We start from the raw sequence: 27,719 nt of genomic DNA, 5'->3' as shown, positions 1-27,719 counted from the left end.
CCGCTTTGGAACACCGGAATGCACCATGCAGTATTCCTGCTCAGATTATATGACTGCAAGGGGTGGACCTCCTTACCAGGAATTGATTACACAAATATAAACCCAGGAAAGCCACAACTTTAATTCTCAAATGAAATATCTTGGCGGGTTCCTTGATCCGTGTAATAATAATAATAATGACGATGATAATATCTGTTGAGGACTTACTATGTGCCAAGCACTGTTCCAGGCACTGGAGTAGTTACAGGATAATAATGTTGGTATTTGTTAAGCGCTTACTATGTGCAGAGCACTGTTCTAAGCGCTGGGGTAGATACAGGGTAATCGGGTTGTCCCACGTGAGGCTCACAGTCTTAATCCCCATTTTCCAGATGAGGGAACTGAGGCCCAGAGAAGTTTAGTGACTTGCCCACAGTCAAACAGCTGCCAAGTGGCAGAGCCGGGATTCAAACCTATGACCTCTGACTCCCAAGCCCGGGCTCTTTCCACTGTTGTACCAGGTGGGACTCACAGTATCAATCCCAGTTTTCCAGATGAGGTAACTGAGGCACAGAGAAGTTAAGTGATTTACCCAAAGTCCCCAAACTGACAAGTGGCAGAGCTGGGATTAGAACCCACGACCTCTGACTCCCAAGCCCGGGCTCTTTCCACTAAACCACACTGCTTCTCCTAAATATAGCATTTAGGGATTAGACAACCTACCACACTGGCTCACGGCTCTTACCCTCCGAGCTTTTTAAATCCAGCTCTGTGTCCTAAGCTCCAAAAAAAGGAGCAAGCCTAGAGAGTCCATCCTAAACTAAAAGTGGTGGACCACTGGTGGGATCTTCTTAAACAAAACTCTAAGGACAGAGTTCCCAAAAGGCATAGGATGGGAGAAAAGTAGCCTAGTGGAAAGAACACAGGCCTAGGAGTCAGAGGATTTGGGTTCTAATCCCAGCTCTGCCACGTATCTGCTGTGTGACCTTGGGCAAGTCACTTCACTTCTCTGCACCTCATCTATTAAATGGGGATTAAGACTGTGAACCCCATGTGGGACAAGGACTATGTTCGACATGATCACTTGTCAACACCTCAGCGCTTAGAACAGTGCTTGACACATAGAGTTTACCAAATACCACAATTATTATTATTATAAGAAAACTGACAGAGACCTCTTCCCCCATAACTCTTACGAGTTAATCATATTTATCGAGAGCTTACTGTGTGCTGAGCACTATACTAAGCATTGGGAGAGTATAGTATAACAGAGTTGGTAGACACACAGAGGGGGGGTCTAGAGAGGGAGGCAGACGGATAAGTTACGGATATGTACATAAGAGCTCCCCTCTCAGGGTCGCATCTGGAGAGTTTCCAGTACTCTACCGGTCTCGACTGTGGGTGGGAGAGTCAAGCAGAGGCATATCCAGTTCATTCCTAGCTTGAGCAGTGGCTAGCGAGTAGAAGGCAATCGGCTACATGTCAAAACTCACCCGTGCTAGAAAGCAGCGACATGGGAGAGAGTCGAGGACAGACTTAAGCTTACTGTGCGGAAGGAGGCAATGGTAAAGCGTGGCTCAGTGGAAAAAGCATGGGATTAGCAGTCAGAGGTCATGGGTTCTAATCCTGGCTCCGCCACCTGTCAGCTGTGTGACTTTGGGCAAGTCACTTCACTTCTCTGTGCCTCAGATACCTCATCTGTAAAATGGGGATGAAGACTGTGAGCCCCACGTGGGACAACCTGATTGTCTTGTATCTCCCCCAGTGCTTAGAACAATGTACGTAGTAAAAAACAAAGAACAAAGTAAAAAGTAAAGAACAAAGCACATAGTAAGCGCTTAACAAATACCAACATTATTATTATTATTATTATTATTATTAAACCGCTTCTGGATTTTACCAAGAAAACTCTCTGGATCCACTACCAGAATGACTGCAGGTGGAGGTGAGGCTTTCTGGGAGAGATGTGCCCATGGGGTCATTCGGCAACAACTGTTGCCAAATTGTACATTCAAGCGCTTAGTACAGTGCTCTGGACATAGTAAGCGCTCAATAAATACTATTGAGTGGGGTCGCTATGGGTCGGAAACGACTCGACGGCATAAGACAAGACATAAGTGCTTTGGGACTCAGTACGGGGTGAATAAAGGGTACAAATCCATGCGCAAGGGCAACTCAGAAGGGTGTAGGAGAAGAAGCAATGAGGGCCTAATTGGGGTAGGCCTCTTCATCACCGCCATCATCAAGGGTATTTATTAAGCACTTGCTGTGTGCAGAGCACTGTAGTAAGTGCTAGGGAGAGTACAACAGAGCTGGCAGACGTTCCCTGCCCACAGTGAGCTTGCAGTCTAGACGGAGCTTGAGGAGATGTGATTTTAATAAGGCTTTCAAGGTAGAGAGAGTGACCGTCTGTCAGATATGAAGGGGGCGGGAGTTCCATTAACCTCCTTCTGTCTATAATTCTAATGTTACCCCCCCGTTAAACTGTACGCTCCTTGAGGGCAGGGATCAGGGTTACTAATTTTACCATACTCTTCCAAGTTCTCAGTACAGAGCTCTGCACACAGGTGACGTTCAATAAATACCACAGAGGAAGTGGAGAGTTCAGGCCTCTGGCACGGAGGAACAGGAAGGACATACTCAGCACAAGCTTCACGCCCTTGCGGAGCAGGATCTCTTTCACCTCCTGCCGGACACAAGGGAGGAGCTCCACGTCGGCCAGTGCGACTTGAGAATGAATGAGGATGACCTGTAAACAGAAAAAAGGGGTTTACTGTTGAGGAAAGGGGAGGAACATCCACAAACACGTTCCCATGAAGGGGGAACCCCTCATCTCTTTAGACTCTAGACCCTCTAGACCATAAACTCCATGTGGGCAAAAAACACATCTAGCAACTCTGTTGAACTGTACTCTCCCAAGCGCTCTGTACACAGTAAGTGCTCAATAAATGCGATTGATCTCTACCCTCCCCATCTCCTCCCATGACTTAGATACAAGTGAACAGGCTCCTTTTCTGCCACTGAAATCAAGGTAGGCGTCTCTCAAGTTTTTGATTTGCCAGTTGGCGTTTGCTAGAAATTGAAATTATACCGGCAGGGCCATTAACCACGGATGACGTGCCAAGGAGAGCGAATGTTAATTGCATTTACTTTACAGTCTGTAAAAGAGTGTGAAAAATAGACTGGGGAAAGGAGAATATTAAATACTTTCTGGTCTTTAAATTGCTTTATTTCCTTAGAAAGCTGATTTATACTAGAACTTGGGAGGCAGAGAAAGACTGACTGAGGAGTATTTCTGGGAGAGGCCAATTTAGCTGGGAACAGCCTTGCTTCCCCCAAGGAGGAGGAAGGGATGTGGTAGAACAGTCTAGCTGGCATCCGGCACAGAGAGGATGCGTCTGGAGAAGCTTGGAGGACAAAGATCAAGAAGAACAGATCGTTAACCCCAACAGAGCCAGAGATGGAAGCTGTAGGCTGAGAAGCAGCATGGCGTAATGGATAGAGCACGGTCCTGGGCGTCAGAAGGTCATGGGTTCTAATCCCCACTCTGCCACTTGTCTTTTGTGTGACCTTGGGCAACTTACTTCACTTCTCTGGGCCTCAGTTACCTCATCTGTAAAATGGGGATTGAGATTGCGAGCCCCACATGGAACAGGGACCGTGTCCAACCCAATTTGCTTGTATTCACCCCAGCGCTTAATACGGTGCCTGGTACATAGCAAGCACCTAATAAATACCGTTATTATTGTTATTACTAGTAGCAGTATTATTATTAGCCTGCTCCCTCCTCTCTCTCAGGCCTGCCAGACTCCCCTTGTTATAACACGATGGGTTCTAGGTCAGACCAGCCCCCTACAAGGAAACTGATCATCCATTTTACTCAGGACACCTGTCTACACCGTAGGATTCTTGGACTAACAGCTCTCCATAAGGACTCACATATACCAGCATTTGCTGACAATTTCTACTACCCCAGTCTTCTAAATTTTTACAGTCTAATATTTTTTTAACTGGCTCAAATTTCCCTACTGACTCACACCTCCAGGAACACAAATTAGATCACCCTTTTTGTTGTGTTGACTCCATTGCATAATTGTGCCACCTCCATTTTTGAGAAGGAAATAGGTGGTTATTTTTTGGTACCTTGGAACCGTACGTAGAGATAAATCTGGGCCCAAGAAGTAGCAGAAGGGTAAGAACAGGTATCATGGTGGAGGGGGATAGTGAGGTAGGAAGAGTTAAATCATTGAGTGCCTATTATATGCAGCACTCCGAGGACTGCAGGAGAAGTAAGAGACAGTCTTGAGTGTCATCTTACCTTTCTCCTCACTTTACTGCTAGATTTAACTCTTATAATCCAAGGAATAGCCTCACCCTGCTTTTAATGTTACAAAATTATGTGAAGTGTTTGACGGTGACGCAATGAAATGCAGATAGGCAAGTGAAATGAAAGACTAAAGGATGCCCCGCATTCCCCCACACCGGTCCCCATTCACACCTAACAATTTTGTCTGGGTCTTCCTGTTAACATCTGTGGTGGATGCCCAACTCAGATAAAGGCACAAGGTCTCATTCAATCCTAACCTCCCGATTTCACTCTAATTTGTCTGGCTACATGACTTCCCTGAAAGACACCCTCGCTGTAGTTGTTTGTCATTCTTCAGCTCTACCCACTCCTGCCTTGGCAAGTCATTTAACTTCCCTGTGCCTCAGTTACATCATCTGTGAAATGGGGATTAAGACAGCGAGCTCCAAGGGAGACATGGACTGAGTCCCACCTGACCAGCTTGTACTTACCCCAGCACTCAGTACAGTGCCTGGCACATAGTAAGCACTTAATACCATTAAGAAGGAAAAAAATGTGCAACCGCTCCCATCGCTACCACAGACTATTTTTGGCATCTCCCTCCCGTTTAGCAATGTTAATAGGTGGGAATCTTAAGAAAACGCCCCCTCCCCTCGTAATTCAAGCAAGATCTGAATCTCATACCTCTTTCTCAGGATAATCTGTTTTAATCTCTGCCGCCATCTCGACTCCAGCTGAGCCTCCTCCCACCACCACAATGTGCTGAGACTTTTGGACCTAGAAGAGAAACGGACCCGTTTCCGAACAAGTCTACCGCAGAGAAGGCCTTCTGAGGCCCAGCTTCTCCTAACTTCTCTCCTCCTAAACTCCCAGCTCAGGCTGGAGAAGAAAACGGGCCTCACTGACCTACAGCGGCCATGAAAGGGTCAGTGTGGTGCAACAGTCCTTTTGCCTAGAGTGCAGGAAGTCGGATTGTCGTCCACACCCCTTGGCTTCTGTCCCGTTCCACCCCAGGCCTGCTTTAAGCAGCTCGTGGCTTGGGAAACCCTCAGACGGAGCACCATTCTCCTGATGAGCTCTGCTCATGCTTAGGGGAAGAAATGAAGGCAGGCAGACTTTTCCACTGTCAGTGAAAACTCTGGAGAATCGGGACTGAAGTTCTTTACTCAGATGGGCCATCAACCGTGGGGAAAGTCTTCTGGAGTGTGGCTCTGATCCACCTCCCTCTTCCTCCAACCACTCTGCCCAGACCTTCCCAGCCCTTCTTCCTGCCCAGATTTTGTCAAGACTGGATCTCTGATCTCTTCTCTTGCCGGCCCCTTCCCACTCTTTCTGTCCTTCCCCGCTGGGAGGGTTCTTTTACAGGGTGAGGTCAGTCTCTCACCTGCTTCACCATCACTTCGTAACTCTGGATGGCCGTTTCCATGTTGGACAGCTGGTTGAACTTCCCTGGGAAGGGGCCATCGCTGCCAGTGGCCAGGATGAGATGAGAGAAGGAGAGGGCCTAAGGGGAGGACAGAGGAGAAAAGGCTGGGTTCCATCAGTCATAGTACAGAGCACTATACTAAGCTCTTGAGAGAGCAGAATATAGCAGAGTTGGAAGACATATTCCCTGCCTACAAGGAGCTTACAGTGTAAAGGAAGTTGTTCCATTCTGGGGCAACTTTGCCCCTCTTACACTGAAACCCAGGATCTTCCCAGTTCTCCCATTATCCTTCCTGCCCTTTGGCTTGGCCATTCAATAGAAGGGCCCACTGGCCTAAGAGCAGCGGATTCCTGACATCCCTCTGGTTCTGGCAGGGTCAGGGAGGAGGAGGAAGAAGAAGAGTGGTCAGAACCCAGGGACTCTCCCACAGACGTGGATCCGCTCTTTGGACCTACCTCACCATCTTGGAGCAGGACTCTCTGCTTCTGCAGGTCGATCCCCACCACCAGGCCTTGACGGAAATTGTCCTTGAAGGTCACAGTGTAAGAAATGAAAGTTTTCTTGGCAAAGCCTGTGGGACCAAACACTAGGTTAATGATGTGGCTGGAGTACCTGAGGGAGATTGTTTTTTTGACAGCATATATGCATCTTGAGGGTGGGGATTTCACCTTTGAGCTTTCAGTTTATTGTCTAACCTGCATGGTTTCCACACAGAACTATGGTTTCCATTCTGCCCAGAAGGAGAAGCAGAGAGACTGGGTCCAGAGAGGGGTTTCTTGCCCTAATAGTTATCTCCTGCCTGATTCCTTGGCCAGAAAAGGAAGAATTCAGGGCCAGGATCTTTTCTAGTTCACGACTTCGGTGGCTCATGTCACGCCGAAAAGCAGCACGGCCTAGTGAATAGAGCACGGGCCTGAGAGTCAGAGGGACCTAGGTTCTAATCCTGGCTCTGGCATCGGTCTGCTGTGTGACCTTAGGCAAGTCACAACTTCCCTGTGCCTCAGTTCCCTCAACTGTATAATGGAGATTAAGACTGTGAGCCCCATGTGGGACAGGGACTCTGTCCAACCCGATTTGCTTGTATCCACCCCAGTGCTTAGCACAGTGCCTGGCAAATAGTAAGCCCTTAATTACCACAACAATAATAATAGCAATTATCATTATTATTATTGCCAGGGCCTGCCCATGGGAGGGCAGAGCAGAACAGAAGCATCCTCTGCTGGGTTGCCAGCTGCTTATGCCTGAGGAGGTGCCAGCCTCCCCCCCTGGGGGAGCAGGGGCCAGGCCAGGGAATTACCTTTCTCTACGGAGGCACGCAGGGCCGCAACGTTGTGGTGGAAGGCGTCTCGCATGTCCACCAGAGTGAAGGGGATACCCCAGGACTTCAGCTGGCTGGCCGCCGCGATCCCACCAAAACCACCTCCAACGATCACCACCTGCACAGAGTTGTCCACCGAGAGCTGGGACCCCATCTTGATCCTGGCGCTCCTGCGAGGAGGGGAGAGAAAGCTGGAGAATCTGGCCTCGAGTTCTTTACTCAGATGGGCCATCAACCGTGGGGAAAGTCTTCTGGCGGGTGTGGCTCTCACCTAGCTCCCTCTTCCTCCATCCATTCTGCCCAGACCTGCCCAGCCCTCCTTCCTGCCCAGATCCTGTCAAGACCGGATCTCTGATCTCCTCTCTTGGGCACTGCCAGCCCCGTCCCAGTCTTCGATGGGGAGAGGGGAGAAAGACAGACAGCCAGAAGGACAGAAGATAAGCTGCTGGTCTGGGCCACTCCACCTCTCCCTGCGGTCTGCGAAGACCCCCTGTGGAAGTAGATTTCAACTCTTTTGTTTGATCAAGAAGCCAGTAAAGGGAAGCAGCATGGACTAGAGAAGCAGGGTGGCGCAGTGGAAAGAGCACGGGCTTTGGAGTCAGGGCTCATGAGTTCGAATCCCAGCTCTACCACTTGTCAGCTGTGTGACTGTGGGCAAGTCACTTCACTTCTCTGGGCCTCAGTTCCCTCATCTGTAAAATGGGGATTAAGACTGTGAGCCCCACGTGGGACAACCTGATTCCCCTGTGTTTACCCCAGCGCTTAGAACAGTGCTCTGCACATAGTAAGCGCTTAACAAATACCAACATTATTATTATTATTATTACTAGTGGCTAGAGCATGGGCCTAGGAGTCAGAAGGACCTGGGTTCTAATCCCAGCTCCGCCACTTCTCTGCCTTGTGACCTTGGGCAAGTCACATCACTCCTCTGCGCCTCAGTTACCTCATCTGTAAAATGGGGATTAAGAGGGTGAGCCCCACGTGGGACAACGAGTGTGCCCGACCTGATTAACTTGTCTACCCCAGTGTTTAGAACAGTGCTTGGCAAATAGTAAATGCTTAACAAGTACCATTTTTATTATTACTATTATCCTGGACGGAACCCAACGGCTATCCCGCCGGGTAGTGGAGAGGCTGTGCCGGAAACGAGGGGAGCAGGGGGCAAGAGTAGTGGTGGCCAGTCTGATCGACATCCAACCACAGCAGGTCTCAAGGCATCATCATCATCACTGTGGTATCTGTTAAGCGCTTACTGAGTTCCAGGCACTGTTCTAAGCCCTGAGGTGGATACAAGCAAATCAGGATGGATGCAATCCCCGTCTCACGTAGGGCTCACAGTCCTAATCCCCATTTTACAGATTAGATAACTGAGACACTGAGAAGTGACTTGACTTGCCCGAAGTCTCACAGCAGACAAGTGGCAGAGACGGGCAAGTCACTGAACTTCTCTGTGACTCGGTTTCTTCATCAGTAAGGGGATTCAAAACCTTTTCTCCCTTCCCTTTAGACTGGGAGTCCCCTATGGGACAGGGACCGTCTGACCTGACAAAGTACACACTCCAGTGCTTAGCACAATGTTTGGCACATAGTAAATGCCTAGAGAAGCAGCGTGGCCTAGTGGAAGGAGATGGGCCAAGTAGTCAGAAGACCTGGGTTCTAATCCTGCTCCACCATTATTTTGATGGGTTTTTTTTTTTGGTAATTGTTAAGCACTTACTCTGTGCCAGGCACTGTACTTGCCTGCTGTGTGACCTTGGGCAAGTCACTGAACTTCTCTGTGCCTCAGTTCCCTCATCTGCAAAATGGGGATTCAACACCTGTTCCCTCTCCTACTTAGACTGTGAGTCCCAAGTGGGATCCGATGATCTTGTATTTACTTTAGTGCTTGGCACATAATAAGGACTTAACAAAAACCACAGTTATTATTTATTATTACCAAATCCCCAAATTACTATTATCATGATTTATGTGGGTGAAAGTCCTTCTTTAGCCAGCCCGGTCTCTTTCTGGCCCAGCCCAGCAGGTATCACAGCATGTCCCACGATTGAGAAGCCTCGGGACGCTTTCGTCTTGGTTTCACTCTGCCTCCTCCACCCAGGCCCCGCGGTCCGATGGGTCCAAGCTGGCCGCTCACCAACCAGAACGCCCAGCTCCCCACGGGACCCACAAACCAAGCCCGAGCCGGCCCGGGTACCCGCTATCGCTCAGCTGACCAGACCTCCCAGCTAGGACACAGGATAAATGTTCAGAATTTCCAACAGCCGCCGGGTACCAAGAACACACCGTGTAAGCAGCCTGACGGAGACGGAGCAGCAAAACCGTGCCCGGAGAGGACACTACCGGAGATTAGGGACCAAAGAGAAAGAGAGAGGTTCCTGCCTGACTGAGCCAATAAGAATCAATCATATGTATTGGGTGCAAAGAACTATACTAAGTAAGCATCTGTCTTATGCTGTCGAGTTGTCCGCGACCCATAGCGACTCCACCGATACATCTCTCCCAGAACGCTCCGTCTCCATCAGCAATCGTTCTGGTAGTGGATCCATAGAGTCTTCTTGGTAAAAATATGGAAGTGGTTTACGACTGCCTTCCTCTGTAAACTTGGGTCTCTGCCCTCGATTCTCTCCCGTGCCGCTGCTGCCCAGCACAGGTGAGTTTTGACTTGTGGCAGGTTGCCTTCCACTCGCTAGCCGCTGACCAAGCTAGGAATGGAATGGGTAGGCCTCTGCTTCACTCTCCCTCCCTTAGCCAAGACGGGGAGAGTACTGGTGTGATGCTGAGAGGGCAAAGTAGCATCTGGGAGAGTACAATATTACAAAATTGGTAGACACATTCCCTGCCCACACAAGCTTTCAGTTTAGAGGGGGAGACAGACATTAACGTAAATACAGATATGTACATAAATGCTGTATACGCACATAAGTGCCGTGGACGTACATACGAAGATGTAGGTCCTGGTTATTAATCTGGCCCTGACTTTCCAGGGGGCCTGACCCTCCCTCAGAAGCTGCAAAACCTCTGGCCCAAGGCGCAACAGCGTGGCCTAGTGAGTCAGTAGGACCTGAGTTCTAATTCCAGCTCCGCCACTGGTCTACTGTGAGACCTTGGGCAAGTCACTTCACTTCTCTGGGCTTCAGTTACCTCATCTATAACACGGGGATGAAAACTGTGAGCCCCATGTGAGAGCTGAACTGTGTCCAAGCTGATTTGCTGGTATCTACCCCAACGCTTCGTACAGTGCACGGTACATAATAAGCACTTAACAAATACCATAAAAAGAAAAAGACAGGAAGGAGGAGAGGCTGGCGGGAGCTGCGTGGCTGATGTACTCACTGACTTCCCCTGATGGTAAAGCATCGACCCTCCACCCGCTAGGTCCTCAGGCCTGCCCTGGGCTTTGCAGACAACACTTATGTCACGATTCCCAGTGAACACAGTTGGCTGCATCAGCGGGTTGAGAAAAGCACTTTAGCCCAGATTTGGCTCCACTTCCTTCACTACACGAGCGATGTTTGATCTTCTGGGGTCCTTGGGAAGGTGTTCCTTCTGGGTGCTGGGGCAGGGCTCCTGGCCTTAACCGCTCTCGTCCTCCTCCACATCCCCTGGATCCTCCTGGCTCCTCTCGAGCACGGCTCAGGGCAGTGCCCAGCTGGCTGGCAAAGCCCCCACGGTCCGCACTCCAGGCCCAGGCCTGAGTCGAGCCAGCCAGGACTGATTGTCTGCCTCCCCAACTAAGGGGTGAACTCCCTGTGAACAGCAAACCTGGCTACCTCCTGTACTGCACTCTTCCAAGCGCTCAGTGGAGTGCTCTGCACATAGTAAGCACGCGATAATTATCATCGACTGACTGAATGAACCAGGACCATCCGCTCCTCGGTCTGATCCCATTCTAACCTCCATTTGACCTAGGCAGGCCTCAGCAGGGCCATCCAAATCCTCAACTCTCCCCGGATGGCAGCTCTTTATGGGGGGGCTAATCTGTTCATTATTCTATCGTACTCTCCCAAGTGCTTAGCACAGTGCTCCGCACACAGTAAGCACTCGATAAATTCAATCGAATGAATGAATGAATCCAATAATGGGGGAGGTGGGGAAGGGAGAGGTCACTGAGCCAGGGAAGAGGCCTAGCTGTGGAACCTTAATTCAGTCAGCCTCTCTCTGAGCCAGAGACCTCCATAAGATATCTGCCACTTGTCAGCTGTGTGACTGTGGGCAAGTCACTTCACTTCTCTGGGCCTCAGTTCCCTCATCTGTAAAATGGGGATTAACTGTGAGCCTCACGTGGGACAACCTGATTACCCTGTATCTACCCCATCGCTTAGAACGGTGCTCTGCACATAGTAAGCGCTTAATAAATACCAACATTATCATCATATCACTCAACGGTGTTTATTGGGCATTTGCTTTGTGCAGAGCACTGTACTAAGTGCTTGGGAGAGTACAACATAATATAACAGAGTTGATAGACATGTTCCAACCCACAACAAGCTCACAGTCTAGAGGGGGAAACAGACATTAATATAAACAATGGGTATGCACATAAGTGCAGTGGGACAGAGGAAGGGGTGAATAAAGGAGGTAATTCCAAATATAGGGGTGACGCAGAGGGAGTGGGCGAAGAGGAAATGAAGGCTTAGTCAGGGAAGGTTTCTTGGAGGAAATGTGCCTTCATTAAGGCTTTGAAGATGGGGAGAGTGATCCATCGTCAGCAATGGAGAGGGCATTCCGGGTCAGAGGCAGGATGTAGGCGAGAGGTCGGCAACGAGATGGGCGAGATGGAGGTATAGGAAGCAGCGTGGCTCAGTGGAAAGAGCCCGGGCTTGGGAGTCAGAGGTCGTGGGTTCGAATCCCGGCTCTGCCACCTGTAAGCTGTGTGACTGTGGGCAAGTCACTTCGCTTCTCTGGGCCTCAGTTACCTCATCTGTAAAATGGGGATGAAGACTGTGAGCCTCACATGGGACAACCTGATTACTCTGTATCCACCCAGAGCTTAGAACAGTGCTCTGCACATAGTAAGCGCTTAACGAATCCCAACATTATTATTATTAAGTAGGTTAGCACTAGAGGAGCGCACTGCGCAGGCAGGGGTTGTAGTAAAAGAGCAACTAAGTAGGTTAAAAACTCCTCACTCTTGGCTTCCAAGCTGTCCATCCCCTTGCCCCCTCCTACCTCACCTCCCTTCTCTCCTCCAGCGCAGCCACACACTCCACTCCTCTGCCACCGCTCACCTCCTCACGGTCCCTCGTTCTCACCTGTCCCTCCAGCGACCCCTGGCCCACGCCCTACCTCTGGCCTGGAACGCCCTCCCTCCTCACCTCCGCCAAACTAACTCTCTTCTCCTCTGCAAAACCCTACTGAGAGCTCACCTCCTCCAGGAGGCCTTCCCAGACTAAGCCCTCCCTTTCCTCTGCTCCTCCTCCCCTCCCCATCACCCCGACTCCCTCCCTCTGCTCTATCCCCCTCCCCGCCCCACAGCACTTGTGTATATATGTATATATTTATTATTCTACTTATTTTATTAATGATGTGAATATGTCTATAATTCTATTTATTTATACTGATGCTATTGATGCCTGTTTACTTGTTTTGATGTCTGTCTCCCCCCTTCTAGACTGTGAGCGTTTTGGGTAGGGATTGTCTCTATTTGTTGCTGAACCGTACTTTCCAGCACTTAGTACAGTGCTCTACACGCAGTAAGCGCTCAATAAATATGATTGAAGGAATAAATGAATGAAAAGGTAGGAGGGGGCAAGGTGATTGAGCCTTTTAAAGACTCCATCGATTGATAATGGAGTCTTGGTGTGATCTAATGGAAGAGGGTCCAGGTCTATATGTTGGGACAACTGGGGTTCTAGTTCCAGCTCTGCCCAGCCTGTTGCGTGACCTCAAGCAGGCTGCTTAACCTCTCTGGGCCTCAGCTTCCTCATCTGTAAAATGGGCATAATAATATCACCTCTCCCTACCTCAGAGGGACGATGTGAGGATAAAACAAACTAATGGGTGTTAAGGCGGTTTAAAAAAAAAAAAAGTAGCGTTAGAGGAAGCATGCTTTGCCACGGGAACATTTCTATATTGCTTACTTTAAAAAATTCAAAAATCCACCTATTTCTAGACCATTGCTGTTAATGGACGATACCCCTAAAAGCCTCCAGGCTATCTGGAGATACCACTTGAAGGTCAGAGATTATTTTTATGCCTATTTTACAGGAATAATAGCCTCTTTATTGACGGATTTCACTTTATATCCCACACCCATCCCCTCGGCCCCTTCATCCAAAATGTAATGATTTCTTTTAACATGGAAAATTATTATTATTATTATTATCATTGTACTTATTAAGCGTTTACTATGTGCCAAGTACAGTTCTAAGTGCTGCAGTAGATACAAGTCAACCAGTTTGGACACAGTCCCTGTCCCACCTGGGGTTCACACTCTTATCCCTATTTTACAGACGAGGTCTCTGAGGCACAGAGAAATGAAGTGACTTGCTCGAGGTCACAGAGCAGACACGTGGCAGACCCGGGGCTAGAACCCAGGTCCTTCTGACTTCCAGGCCTGTGCTCTATCCACTAAGCCACGCCGCTTCTCGGTGGCATTTGTGCCAAGTGGCATTTGTGCTTATTTCAACACCAATGTTTCAACAGCTGCTTTTCCACATACTGGAATGTGCACACACACACGTATGCACTCCAGACCTTTAGAGCAGAGGGCATACTGGAGGCATAGCTGAATGATCACATTTCCAATTTAGCAACATTATCTCTAAAGACTAACAAGACGGCAGGTTAGGACTGAGATCACCTTTTTTAAATACATGGGATGAAAAAACACATCTTAATTTCGTCCAACTGCAATTCTCCTCGCTCTCCGCACAGCCAAGGCTCAACAGCAACCAGAATCGATCGTACTTAATGAGCACTTACTGTGTGCGGGACACTGTACTAAGTGCTCGGGAGAGTACGGCAATATAACAGACATTCCCCACCCACAACAAGCTTACGGTCTAGAGGGAGAGGCAGACATTAATATATATTTGGTCTAGAGGGAGAGGCAGACATTAATATATATACGGTCTAGAGGGAGAGTCAGACATTAATATATATATATATAAATTATGGATACGTACATAAGTGCTATGGGGGTAGGGTGTGAATAAAGGGAGTGACTCAGGGCGATGCAGAAGGAGTGGGAGAAAAGAAAATAAGGGCATAGAAAAATTTAGACCAACCCCTGGATAAGAGGCAGGGCCTTGCCATAATAATTGTGGTATTTATTAGTAGTAGTAGTAATAATAATAATAATGATGATGGCATTTGTTAAGCACTCACTATGTGCAAGGCACTGCACTAATCCCTGGGATGAATACAAGCAATTTGGGTTGAACACAATCCCTGTCCCACATGGGGCTCACAGTCTCAAAGCACAGTAGTTAGCGCTGAGGTAGATAATCAGGTCAGACCTGACCTGACCTGACCTGAGATAATCAGGTCAGACACCACCCCGCTCTCATCGTCTCTAGAAGAGAGAACAAGTATTTAATCCCCACTTTCCAGATGTGGAACTGAGGCCCAGAGAAGTTAAGTGTCTTGCCCAAGGTCAGATGGCAGGCAAAGTTGTGGAGCTGGTAGCAGAACTCAGATCTTCTGACTACCAGGCCTGGGCTGTTTCCACTAAGCCTCGCTGTTTTCTGATCCCAGGTAATAACCGTGCCAGGCTATAGACCGTGAGCCCGTTGTTGGGCAGGGATCGTCTCTATCTGTTGCCGAATTGTACATTCCAAGCGCTTAGTCCAGTGCTCTGCACACAGTAAGCGCTCAATAAATACGATTGAATGAACGAATGAATATTCAGTCTTGGAAACAGACCCCACCCTTACCTCCCCAGGATGGGGGACATGTTAATGCCAGGCAAACGGCAAAAGTTTGGCTTTCCTTCCGTTTGTCTGAAGACCTACAAAGGAGAGAGACCTCAACCTCATCTATCTCATCTATCTCGCCCGCGCCCTGCCTCTGGCCTGGAATGCCCCCCTCTTCATATCAATCATATTTAACTGAGTGCTTATGTGCAGACCACCGCACTAAGCCCTTGGGAGAGTACAACAGAATTAGCAATTATGTTCGCTGCCCATAACGAGCTTACAGTCTAGAGGAGGAGACAGACATTAACATGAATAAATCATTTATATCCTATAATTTAAAGATATGGATATAAGTGCTCTGGAGTTGGGGGTAGAGCAAATATCAAATATCACATCCGACAGTCCATCACACTCCGCACCATCGAAGCCTTGTTGAAGGCATACCTCCTCCACCAGGCTTTCCCTAAGCCCCTCCTTTTCTCTCCTCCCACTCCTTTCTGCATCACCTTGTTTTACTCCCTTTATTCATCCCTCCCTCAGCCCCACAGCACTAATGTACATACCTGTGATTTATCTACATTAATGTCTATCTCCTCCACTAAACTCGTAGCGGGCAGGGAACGCTCCTACCGACTCTGTTACACTGTACTCTCCCAAGCGTTTAGTATTGCACTAAGTGCTCAAAAGATGCGATTGATCGAGAGTATTCTGATCCTTATTTACAAGCCTGAGTTATAAAACTAGGCTCAGGAGAGAAGGGGCAGAGGACAGCTGTTCTGAAAACAGGCCTGTGTGTCCATTACCCAGCCTGTGACACCAAAGCCCTATAGCACAGTGACCCTGGGCTTCTTGCAGAAGCAGCCAGGGTGTAGGAGGCAGAATATTTTATTCCCCGTGACACGTCATCCTTATTTTCTTAGGCTTCCTCCCTAAGTAAGTCCCACTCTGCCCAATTTTAATGCAACGAGACTCATCGGCTATTTTTAAAATACATGAAAATTCAAAGAAACAGCATTAAACTCACCCAGGACAAGGGTGAGATGAAGTACTAGGAATCAAACCCCCAGATACCAGCCAGGGAAAAACTGGCTAGGCTCAAACCCAGTTGAAATGAGCCCGATGGTCATAGTGGACCACAAGCAAAATAGGTAACCGTGATATAACAGCATTATTAAAGAAGCCACTTTACCCCAGCCCCCAGACTTTATTAAACGCTGAGTTCAGGGCTGGTCTCCATATTTTAAGAAGGATGGAGAGAAACTGGAGTAGGATTAGGGAAGAGGAATGAAATCATTCAAACGGTGGATGAAAAGGCATAGTAGAAAAGCTTCATATTGCTGGAAGGGAGAGAAAGGGAGAGAGTCAAGGGAGTTTCCTGAAGAAGAACAGATGGAGAGCCTACAACTGTCTACTGACCTGCTCTCCTTGGCCACTATAAACAAGAGGCTGAGAGAAAATGGGTTTACAATGGGTTGGACAAAATCGCTGGTGTGCACCTCCCCACGGGAGGGAGGGAGAGTCTGGAGTTTCCATCCCTGGAGCTCTCTGTGGGCAGGGAAGGGTGGGGCGAATCAATCCATCATTCGTATTTATTGTACAATGTGTACACAGCACTGCACTAAAAGCTTGGAAGAGTACAATATAACGGAGCGGGTAGACGCATTCCCTGCCCAGAGTGAGTTTACAGTCTAGAGAGGGAGGCAGCTGTTATCGTAAATTAAATTACATGTATGTACACAGGTGCCAAAAAAAAATCTATTGCAAATGATTTTAGTCACTCACATTCCTGGGGACAGGGGGATGGACCAGATGGGCACTTGAGGCCTCTCAGCTCCATTCTAAGATTTTATCTGAACAGAATAATCCAGTGCAAAGGTTAAGGACACAAAACAAAACCTTCAATCACCAACAAATGCCCTTTTGTGAGGAGCTAAACTGTCACAGGCCCATGAATATCATTTCTATTAATCATTAGCTTCTAGAATAGAGGGAAGTTAAATTCACCACTTCATTATCCAGAGGTGACAAATCAGTTTGGGGATTTTCCAAACTTTTATCACTCCTCCTCCTCTTCCTCCTCCTCCCTGACATCGGAACCCCATCCACTGGTGCTGCTTCAAGGGGTGATGATGAGATAAACCCTCTGTACAGCCTTTTTTTTTTTAACGGCATTCGTTAAGCGCTTACTACATGTCCAGCACTTTTCTAGTCACTGGTATAGATACAAATTAATCAGGTCAGACACAATTTGGGCCCCACATGGGGCCCACAGTCTAAGTAGGAAGGAGAACAGGATTTGAATCCCCATTTTACATTTGAGCAGATACAGAGAGGTTCAGTGGCTTGCCCAAGGTCACACAGCAAGCCAGTGGCGGGGTTGGGATCAGTACTCTGGTCCTCTGACTTCCAGGCCCGTGGCTCTTTCCACTAGGCCATGCTGCTTCCTGCATCCTTCACCCCTTCCAGTCTTAACTCCTAGCTGGGCCACACTCTCTTCTCACCCACCTCCGACTCCTCACTCCTACTGATTCCCCCACATGGAATTCCCTCCCGCTGGAAAATCGGCCAGGCCACAGTACTCCCCATCTTCAAAACCCTCAATATCCCCACAAGTCCCCGAATGTCTTCCCCAATTCATTTCCAACACCCCAAATCAGCAGCTTGGCTCAGCGGAAAGAGCATGGGCTTGGGAGTCAGCGGTCATGGGTCCTAATCCCGGCTCTGCCACTTGGCAGCTGTGTGACCGTGAACAAGTCACTTCACTTCTCTGGGCCTCAGTGACCTCATCTGTAAAATGGGGATGAAGACTGGGAGCCTCACGTGGGCCAACCTGATGAACCTGTATCTACCCCAGCGCTTAGAACAGTGCTCTGCACATAGTAAGCGCTTAACAAATACCAACATCATTATTTCAGCAACCAACGGTCACCCTTAGCACTTTCATACTCAAACCTGCCCTAAGCACACATTGCTTTCTCTAATACATATATGTACGCATATGTGAGTGTGTGTGTGTATATATATATACACACCGATCAATGGTACTTATTGATCACTATGTGCAGAGCACTGTACTAAGCGCTTGGGAGGGTACAACAGAATTAGCAGACATCCCCTGTCCATAACGAGCTTATTCTAATATTTCTTCCCACTATCTATTGATATCCTTGTTCTTCTGAGCAGAGAACCTGCCACTTTTTTCTTTCCTGAACCGCTCAAGCACCTTGAACAGTGCCGACATACCAAGTGGGCGCTCAGTAGATGCCGATTCGATGACTGTTCCCAGGATTTGTAAATCGTTTTCGTCTGCCCTTCCCCACTTGGATGGTAAACTACTCAGGGGTAGGGATCCTGTGCTTTGTTTCTGGGGTAAAATATTTTGTCTTCCGAGATGCTCATTAAATACCGTTGATAAATACCGTTGACGGAGCAGGGCCTGGGGCAAGGGCTTTAATCCCTGCCTGGCGACCCTGTGGCAGACTCACGCAGAAGTGACAATGTTTACTGAGCACTTAGTATAGCATCTAAATAATACATAATATCTCGCCTTCAGTAAGTACAACAGAAACCCAAAACATGTCCCCTATCCACAAGAAGCTTACCATTTAGCGGAGGCGGCAGACCTATTTTTTTTCATTTACACTAGAGAGAGCGGGGGGAATAAACACAGACCAAATGGGGGCTTAACAAATACACCAAGAATCCAGCATCGCACGTACACATAGGCTGAAGAAGCATTTGAGAAGCAGCGTGGCTCGGCGGAAAGAGCCCGGGCTTGGGAGTCGGAGGTCATGGGTTCCAATTCCGGCTCTGCCACTTGGCAGCTGGGTGACTGTGGGCAAGTCACTGCTCTGTGCCTCAGTTCCCTCATCTGCAAAATGGGGATGAAGACTGTGAGCCTCACGTGGGACAACCTGATGACCCTGTCTCTCCCCCAGCCCTTAGAACAGTGCACATAGTAAGTGCTTAAATACCAACATTATTATTATTACACCCTCAATTCAGCCCTCCTTCAGCCCCAGGCGTACAGATGTACACATCTGTTATTTATTATATAATATTATGGCTCTCTCCCCCTCTAGACTGTAAGCTGCTGACAGCGGTAGGCAGCTGTCGAGCTTGGTTTGCGCTTAGGACTAGCGTTACGCTGCTGGCAGAGCGACGACCTGACCGCCGCGGCCTCCCGGCACTGGTTACGACGCCCCCGTCGTGCTAACCTACTCCGGGGGGACCGACATACACCACCCCATCTCTTCATTTATCCATCTGTCCATTGATTCGTCTTCCATTCACCTCTCTCTCCCCCTCTAGACTGTAAGCTCCTTGTGGCCAGGGAATGGGCCCTGTTTATTGTGATTCTGAACTCTCCTGAGCGCTCAGTACAGTGCTCTGCAGGCAGTAAGCGCTCAATAAATACGATTAAATGGAGATGGCGTGGTCCGCCCTGCGGGGAGCTTACAGTCCAGCCCTCTAGAATGGAAACTCGTTGTGGTTGTACTTTCGCAGCGCTTGGTACAGTGCTCTGCACACAGTAAGCGCTCAATAAATACGATTGAATGAATGTGTCTTTGTTGTTATAGTGTACTTTCCCAAGGGCTTAAAACAGTGCTCTGCATAAAGTAAGTGCTCAATAAATACAAATGAATACCAAATGCTATATTGCACTCATCCAAGCGCTTAGTACAGTGCTCTGCAAAAAGTAAGCACTCAAATACGCTTGAATGAATGTCTTAGTTGTTATAGTGTATTTTCCCAAGCGCTTAGTACGGTGGTCTGCACACCGCAAGCGCTCAATAAATATGATTAAATGAATGAATGTCTTTGTTATAGTGTACTTTCCCAAGCGCTTAGTACAGTGCTCTGCACAAAGTAAGCACTCAATAAATACAAATGAATACCAACTGTTATATTGCACTCATCCAAGCGCTTAGTACAGTGCTCTGCACAAAGTAAGCACTCAATAAATACAAATGAATACCAACTGTTATATTGCACGCACCCAAGCGCTTAGTACAGTGCTCTGCACAAAGCGCTCAATAAATACAAACGAATGAATACCAACTGCTATATTGCACTCATCCAAGTGCTTAGTACAGTGCTCTGCACAAAGTAGGCACTCAATAAATACAAATGAATACCAACTGTTATATTGCACTCATCCAGGCGCTTAGTACAGTGCTCCACACAAAACGATCAATAAATACAAATGAATGAATACCAAATGCTATATTGCACTCATCCAAGCGCTTAGTACAGTGCTCTGCACAAAGTAGGCACTCGATAAATACAAATGAATACCAACTCTTATATTGCACTCATCCATGCTCTTAGTACAGTGCTCCACACAAAGCGATCAATAAATACAAACGAATGAATACCAAATGCTATATTGCACCCATCTCTATTGCACCCATCCAAGCGCTCAGTACAGTGCTCTGCACAAAGTAAGCACTCAATAAATACAAATGAATACCAACCGTTATATTGCACTCACCCAAACGCTTAGTACGGTGCTCTGCACAAAGTAAGCGCCCAGTACAAATGAATGAATACCAAATGCTATAGTGCACCCATCCAAGCGCTTAGTACAGTGCTCTGTACACAGTAAGCGCTCAATAAATACGATTAAATGAATGAATGTCTCTGTTGTTATAGTGGACTCTCCCCAGCGTTGAGTCCAGCGCTCCGCACACAGTCAGCAATCAATAAATACAAATGAATAAATGCGAATAAACACCAACCGTTACACTGCACTCATCCAAGCGCTCAGGACAGAGTTCTACCTACAGGGCTCTACGGAAAGTGTTCAATCAATACCATTGATTGATTGATTGGAGGCAGCTTTGCTAGGACTCAAGGGGGGGGATCCTGGGAAGGCTTGCTGGAGGAGGAGGGAGGCTTTGGAAAATGCATCCAGCTGAGGCCTGGTGGATCTGGGGAGGGGAAGCTATCGACCCCCTGCTCATTCTTTCATTGAGCCATATGTACTGAGTGCTTCCTCTGCGCAGAACACTGCGCGAAGCGCTTGGAATGCCAATTATTCCTCTTTGCAATTAGTTTCCTTTCCTAATACTGTGAACCCTTCACTGGGCAGGGATGGTCTCTAGCTGTTGCCGAGTTGGCCATTCCAATGCTCTGCACATAGCGCTCAATAAATAATAATAACAGCAATGTTGGTATTTGTTAAGCGCTTACTATGGGCCAAGCACTGTTCTAAGCGCTGGGGGAGATACAAGATCATCAGGTTGTCCCACGTGGGGCTCCCAGTCTTCATCCCCATTTTCCAGATGAGGGAACTGAGGCCCGGGGAAGGGCCTTGCCTAAAGTCACACAACTGATAAGGGGCAGAGCCGGGATTGGAACCCACGACCTCTGACTCCCCAGCCCGGGCTCTTTCTAATAAATACGATTGAATGAAAAATCATGTTGGTATTTGTTAGCACATAGTAAGCGCTTAACAAATACCAACATTATTAGTAGTATTATTAAGCGCTTACTATGTGCCGAGCACTGTTTTAAGCGCTGGGGGAGATCCAGGATCATCAGATTGTCCCACGTGGGGCTCCCAGTCTTCATCCCCATTTTAGTAAGAATAATAATAATAATGTTGGTATTTGTTAAGCGCTTACTATGTGCAGAGCACTGTTCTAAGCGCTGGGGGAGAGACAGGGTCATCGGGTTGTCCCATATGAGGCTCCCAGTCTTCATCCCCATTTTAATAATAATACTAATAATGTTGGCATTCGTTAAGCGCTTGCTACGTGCAGAGCACTGTTCTAAGCGCTGGGGGAGATCCGGGGTCATCGGATTGTTCATTCAATAGTATTTATTGAGCGCTTACTATGTCTTACTATGTCTTCATCCCCATTTTCCAGATGAGGGAACTGAGGCCCAGGGCAGGGACTTGCCTAAAGTCACACAGCTGATAAGGGGCAGAGCCGGAATTAGAACCCACGACCTCTGACTCCCCAGCCCGGGCTCTTTCTAATAAATACGATTGAATGAAAAATCATGTTGGTATTTGTTGGCGCTTAGAACAGTGCTCGGCACATAGGAAGCGCTTAACAAATACCAACATTATTATTATTATTATTAAGCGCTTCCTATGTGCCGAGCACTGTTCTAGGCACTGATCTATCGGTTCCCAGTCTTCCCTTTTCCCGATGAGAGAACCGAGAAGTGAAGCGACTCTGGCCCCCAATCACCCAGCTGCCCAGCGGCGGGGCGGGGATTCGAACCCGTGACCTCGGGGTAACAGCTCTTTTCGCTGGCGGCTCCGGACTGGGGTTAGGGGAAGGCCCCCCGCCCCCGACTCACCTGCAGCCTCCAGGAGGGGATGGCGATGAGACTGTCAACGGGCAGGGACTGTCTCTATCTGTATTGAATGAATGATTTGGCCATTCCAAGCGCTTAGCACAGTGCTCTGCACCTAGGAAGCGCTCAGTAAACACGATCGAAGGAATGAACGGCGGCCAGTCCCCAGGTCCGGCCCCCAGAGGGGTGGGCTGGAGGGTGGAGGGACCGGACCCACCCCCTGGGCGTGGAGAGGGGAGGCCCCAGCCCTGCCCTCCTCCCCTGCCCGCCCCAGGGCTGCCAACACCCCCACGGGGCACATTCACTAGTAGTTTTCATTCATTCAGTAGTATTTATTAATAATAATAATAATAATGTTGGTATTTGTTAATTTGGGTATCGTTGGTATTGTTAATTTGTTGGTATTCCCCTGTGTCTACCCCAGCGCTTAGAACGGTGCTCTGCACAGAGGAAGCGCTTAACAAATACCAACATTGTTCTTATTAAGCGCTTCCTCTGTGCAGAGCACCGTTCTAAGCGCTGGGGGAGATCCAGGGTCATCAGTCTTCATCCCCCTTTGACAGATGAGGGAAGTGAGGCCCAGAGAAGTGAAGCGACTTGCCCACGGTCACCCAGCTGACCAGTGGCGGAGCCGGGATTCGAACCCGTGACCTCTGACTCCCAAGCCCGGGCTCTTGCCACCGAGCCACGCTGCTGAGGTCACCGAGGCCCAGAGAGGTGAAGTGACTTGCCCACAGTCACACAGCTGACAAGGGGCAGAGACGGGAGTCGAACCCATGATCTCTGACTCCCAAGCCCGGGCTCTTGCCACTGAGCCACGCTGTGCTTACTATGTGCAGGGCACTGGACTAAGCGCTTGGAATGGACCGCTTACCTTCGCCCTACGACACTGCCTGCCGTACAGCCCTCCACCACCCCCGCTTATAATAATAATAAGGACAGCGGTATTTGTGAAGCCCTTAGTTACGTCCCCCAGCGCTTAGAACAGTGCTCTGCACAGAGTAAGCGCTGGGGGAGAGGCGGGGGCATCAGGTGGTCCCACCTGAGGCTCCCTGGCTTCAGCCCCATTTTAGAGATGAGGTCACTGAGGCCCAGAGAAGTGAAGGGACGGGCCCACACACAGCTGACAAGGGGCAGAGCCGGGATTATTATTAATAATAATGATAATGTTGGCATTTGTTAAGCGCTTACTATGTTCAGAGCGCTGGGGGAGATACAGGGTCATCAGGTTGGACCACGTGAGGCCCCCCCACTCCTCATCCCCATTTTAATAAGAATAATAATAATGTTGGTATTTGTTAAGCGCTTACTATGGGCGAGCACCGTTCTAAGTGCTGGGGGAGATTCAGGGTGGTGAGGTTGTCCCACGTGAGGCTCACAGTCTTCATCCCCAAAATAGTAAAAATAATGTTGGTATTTGTTAAACGCTTGCTATGTGCCGAGCACTGTTCTAAGCGCTGGGGGAGAGACAGGGTCATCGGGTTGGCCCACGTGAGGCTCCCAATCTTCATCCCCGTTTTGCAGATGAGGTCACTGAGGCCCAGAGAAGTGAAGTGACTCGCCCACAGTCACACAGCTGACAAGTGGCAGAGCCAGATTATTATTAATAATAATAATAATGTTGGTATTTGTTAAGCGCTTACTATGTGCCGAGCACTGTTCTAAGCACTGGGGGAGATACGGTGGCATCAGGTTGTCCCATGTGAGGCTCACAGTCTTCATCCCCATTTTAATAATGATAATGATAAGCGCTTAGTACAGTGCTCTGCATACAGTAAGCACTCAATAAATACTATTGAATGAATAATGTTGGTATTTGTTAAGCACTTACTATGTGCAGAGCACTGTTCTAAGCGCTGGGGGAGATACAGGGTCATCAGGTTGTGCCACGTGAGGCTCACAGTCTTCATCCCCATTTTAATAATAATAATGTTGGTATTGTTAAGCGCTTACTATGTGCCAAGCACCGATCTAAGAGCTGGATAATATTAATAATGATGTGGGTATTTGTTAAGTGCTTACTATGTGCCAAGCAGTGTTCTAAGCGCTGGGTAATAATAACAATAATAATAATAATAAAATGTGGGTATTTGTTAAGCACTTACTATACGCCAAGCACTCTTCTAAGTACTGGGTAATAATAAAAATAATGTTGGTATTTGTTAAGCGCTTACTATGTGCCGAGCACTGTTCTAAGTGCTGGGGTAGACACAGGGGAATCAGGTCGTCCCACGTGGGGCTCACAGTCTTAATCCCCATTTGACAGATGAGGTCACTGAGGCACAGAGAAGTGAAGTGACTTGCCCAGTCACACAGTTGACAAGTGGCGGGGCCGGGATTCGAACCCATGACCTCTGACTCCAAAGCCCATGCTCTTTCCACTGAGCCACGTTAAGCGCTTACTATGTCCTAAGCAGTGTTCTAAGTGCTGGGTGATAATAATAATAATAATGTGGATATTTGTTAAGCGCTTACTATGTGCCAAGCACTGTTCTAAGAGCTGGGTAATAATAATAATGTGGGTATTTGTTAAGCACTTACTATGTGCCAAGCACTGTTCTAAGCCCTTTATATTATTGTCTGTTTCCCCCTCTAATAATAATAATTTTGGTACTTGTTAAGCACTTACTATGTGCCTAGCACTGTTCTAAGCTCTGGGTAATAATAATAGTAATAATGTAGGTATTTGTTAAGCGCTTACTATGTGCCAAGCACTGTTCTAAGCGCTGGGGTAGATACAAGGTCATCAGGTTGTCCCACGTGGAGCTCATAGTCTTCATCCATCCCCATTTTCCAGATGAGGTCACTGAGGCCCAGAGAAGTGAAGTGACTTGCCCACAGTCACCCAGCTGCTAAGTGGCGGAGCCGGGATTAGAACCCACGACCTCTGACTCCCAACCCCGGGCTCTTTCCACTGAGCCACGCTGCTTCTCGGACTGTAAGGTCGTTGAGGGCAGGGAATAGGCCTGTTTATTGTTATGCTGTACTCTCCCAAGCGCTTAGTACAGGGCTCCGCACAAAGAAAGCACTCGATAAGTACGATTGACTGACCGACTGAGGTGAGTCGGCTCACCCTCCAGGATGCTCTCTCCCACCCGCTGGTTGGGCAGTGGAGAAACTTGACTTAATAATAATAATAATGATAATAATAGTAATAATGTTGGTATCTCTTAAGCGCTTACTATGTGCAGAGCACTGTTCAAAGCGCTGGGGTAGATCCAGGGTCATCAGGTTGTCCCACGTGAGGCTCACAGTTAATCCCCATTTTACAGATGAGGTCACTGAGGCACAGAGAAGTGAAGTGACTTACCCACAGTCACACAGCTAAGCGGCAGATCTGGGAGTCGAACCCATGACCCAGGGCAGGGTGAAGCCGGCCCCTTGGTCCGTCCTCTTCCCGGTTTCCCCACAAAGGCAAGGAGCAAAAGTGGAGAATGAGAAGCACCTTCCTGCCCGTGAGGCTTGGGGCGTCTGTAAGTCTCTGCAGCGAGACCACTGACCATCCCGGGCCTCCCCCCGACCACCCCGGGCCTCCCCCAGTCACCCAGGGGCCTCCGCCAACTGCCCCGGGCCTCCACTGACTGCCCCAGACCTCCCCTGACCATCCTGGGCCTCCCCCGACCACCCCGGCCCCCCCTCAATGGCCCAGGGGCCTCCACCGACTGCCCCGGGCCTCCACTGACTGACCCAGACCTCCCTTGACCATCCTGGGCTTCCCCTGACCACCCCAGGACACCCCCAATCGCCCAGGGGCCTCTGCCAACTGCCCCGGGCCTCCACCAATTGCCCCAGGCCTCCCCTGACCATCCTGGGCCTCCCCCGACCACCCCGGGCCTCCCCCAATCGCCCAGGGGCCTCCACCGACTGCCCCGGGCCTCCACTGACTGACCCAGGACTCCTCTGACCATCCTGGGCCTCCCCCGACCACCCCGGGCCTCCCCCAATCGCCCAGGGGCCTCCACTGACTGCCCCAGACCTCCCCTGACCATCCCGGGCCTCCTCTGACTGCCCCAGATTTCCACCGACCGCCCCGGACCTCCACCAATCACCCTGAGCCTCCACTCAGTCTGGAAGTCCCACAGTCCTGCAGCTGGTGGTCTTTTCTGGAGTTTGTCTCTGCCCAAGGACCTTTGTCTCTGCCCAAGGACCCTGTCCTTCCCCCAGTCGCTTTGCTGGCTGAGAAAACTTCCAGACATACCTGATCCACGCATGGGCATGTGTGCACACCCACAGACACAGAGACACCCCCCACAGAAATCCCAAAATTGGGGTTAGGATGTGACAGGGCCCTCGCGGATGCAGACCTCATACAAGAAATCTGCCCCCTCCAGCAGATAGTCAGGGAAGGAGTGTGGCCTAGTGAAAAGAGCACAGGCCTGGGAATAAGAGAACTTGGGTTCTACTCCTGGCCCTGACACTTGGTTAGTGTGTCATCTTGGGCGATTAATCAATCAATTGTATTTATTGAGCACTTCCCGGGCAGATCACTCTACCGAGCGCTCGGGAGAGTACAATGCAGCAGAAATGGGAGGCATGTTCCCTGCCCACAACCAACTTAGTCTGGAGGTGTAGGCTAAGACACTTAACTTCTCTGGGCTTCAGTTTCCTCATCTGAAAATGGAGATTCGACACCTGTCTTTCCTCCTTCTTAGATTGCGAGAGGCCTTAGGTGGGGCCAGGTTTCGGTTTGGTTTATTATCGCCATCAGGAGTGTTCCCCCTTAAAACCTCCCCTGTGCCTCTACAATCTCTCCCTGCTCCTGCTCTGGATTTGACTCTCCCATCTTTCCCAGCAGTTTCTAAAGGTCTCCTCTCAAAATCGATTTCCTCCACCTGGGCCTCCAATCCCAACCCTCCGTCTTTATCAAAACACTTGCCCCCTTCCTACTTCCCTCCCTGTCTTTCATCTTCAACCGTTCCTTTTCCAGTCACTCCTTGCCCACTGCTTTCACATATGCTTATCCATCAGTGGTATTTATTGAGCACTTATTATATGCGGAGCGTACTAAGTGCTTGGGAGAGTATCCTCTATCCTAAAAGAATCCCTCCCTTCCCTCATGACTCCCTCGTGTCATCATCCCAGCTCCCTCCTGCTTTTCCTCGCCCAAATCCTCGAGTTGTCTACAACCTTCGTCTCCAGTTCTTTGACCCTCTCCAATCTGGCTACCTCCTCCTTCGCTACATGGAAATTATCCTCTTTAAGGTCACCAGTGACCTCCTTCTTGCAACTTCAACGGCCTCTAATCCTTTTCAACGGCTTTTGATACCGTGGACAACCCCCTACTCCTAGAAACATTAGCTAACTGTGGCTTCCTTGACCCCGTCCTCTCCTGCTTCTCTTCCTACCTCTCTGGCCGCTCCTCAGTCTCTTTCGCAGGCTTCTCCTCTGCCCCTCTGGGAGAGTCCCGTAAGACTCAGTTCTGGGCCCCCTTCTATTTTCTCACCTCCTCCACTGGAAAATACCTGCATTCCCACGGCTTCAATTACCACCTCTCTGTGGGTGATTCCCAAATCTCTC

The 27,719-nt window shown here is 49.0% G+C and overlaps 1 protein-coding gene across 2 annotated transcripts in view; it reads right to left on the bottom strand.

Moving 5' to 3' along the window:
- Positions 1–22,372, bottom strand: part of AIFM2 (apoptosis inducing factor mitochondria associated 2) — a 30,870-nt gene extending 8,498 nt beyond the window's left edge. For both annotated transcript variants that reach the window (XR_005659868.1, XM_039911519.1), the window contains exons 1-6: positions 22,206–22,372; positions 7,009–7,199; positions 6,167–6,282; positions 5,670–5,789; positions 4,970–5,062; positions 2,620–2,728 (exon numbers count right to left, since the gene is read on the bottom strand). Coding sequence is in view for 1 of the 2 variants with exons in the window: in XM_039911519.1 (XP_039767453.1) it covers positions 2,620–2,728; positions 4,970–5,062; positions 5,670–5,789; positions 6,167–6,282; positions 7,009–7,183 (613 nt within the window). In the remaining variant the exon portion in view is untranslated. The remainder of the gene's footprint in view (positions 1–2,619; positions 2,729–4,969; positions 5,063–5,669; positions 5,790–6,166; positions 6,283–7,008; positions 7,200–22,205) is intronic.
- Positions 22,373–27,719: the final 5,347 nt, after the last annotated feature.

Source organism: Ornithorhynchus anatinus, chromosome 3, assembly GCF_004115215.2.
Source record: "Ornithorhynchus anatinus isolate Pmale09 chromosome 3, mOrnAna1.pri.v4, whole genome shotgun sequence".
Taxonomy (NCBI): Eukaryota; Metazoa; Chordata; class Mammalia; order Monotremata; family Ornithorhynchidae; genus Ornithorhynchus; species Ornithorhynchus anatinus.
The sequence above is the reverse complement of the archived record's forward strand: the minus strand, read 5'-3'. Positions and strand labels throughout refer to the sequence as shown.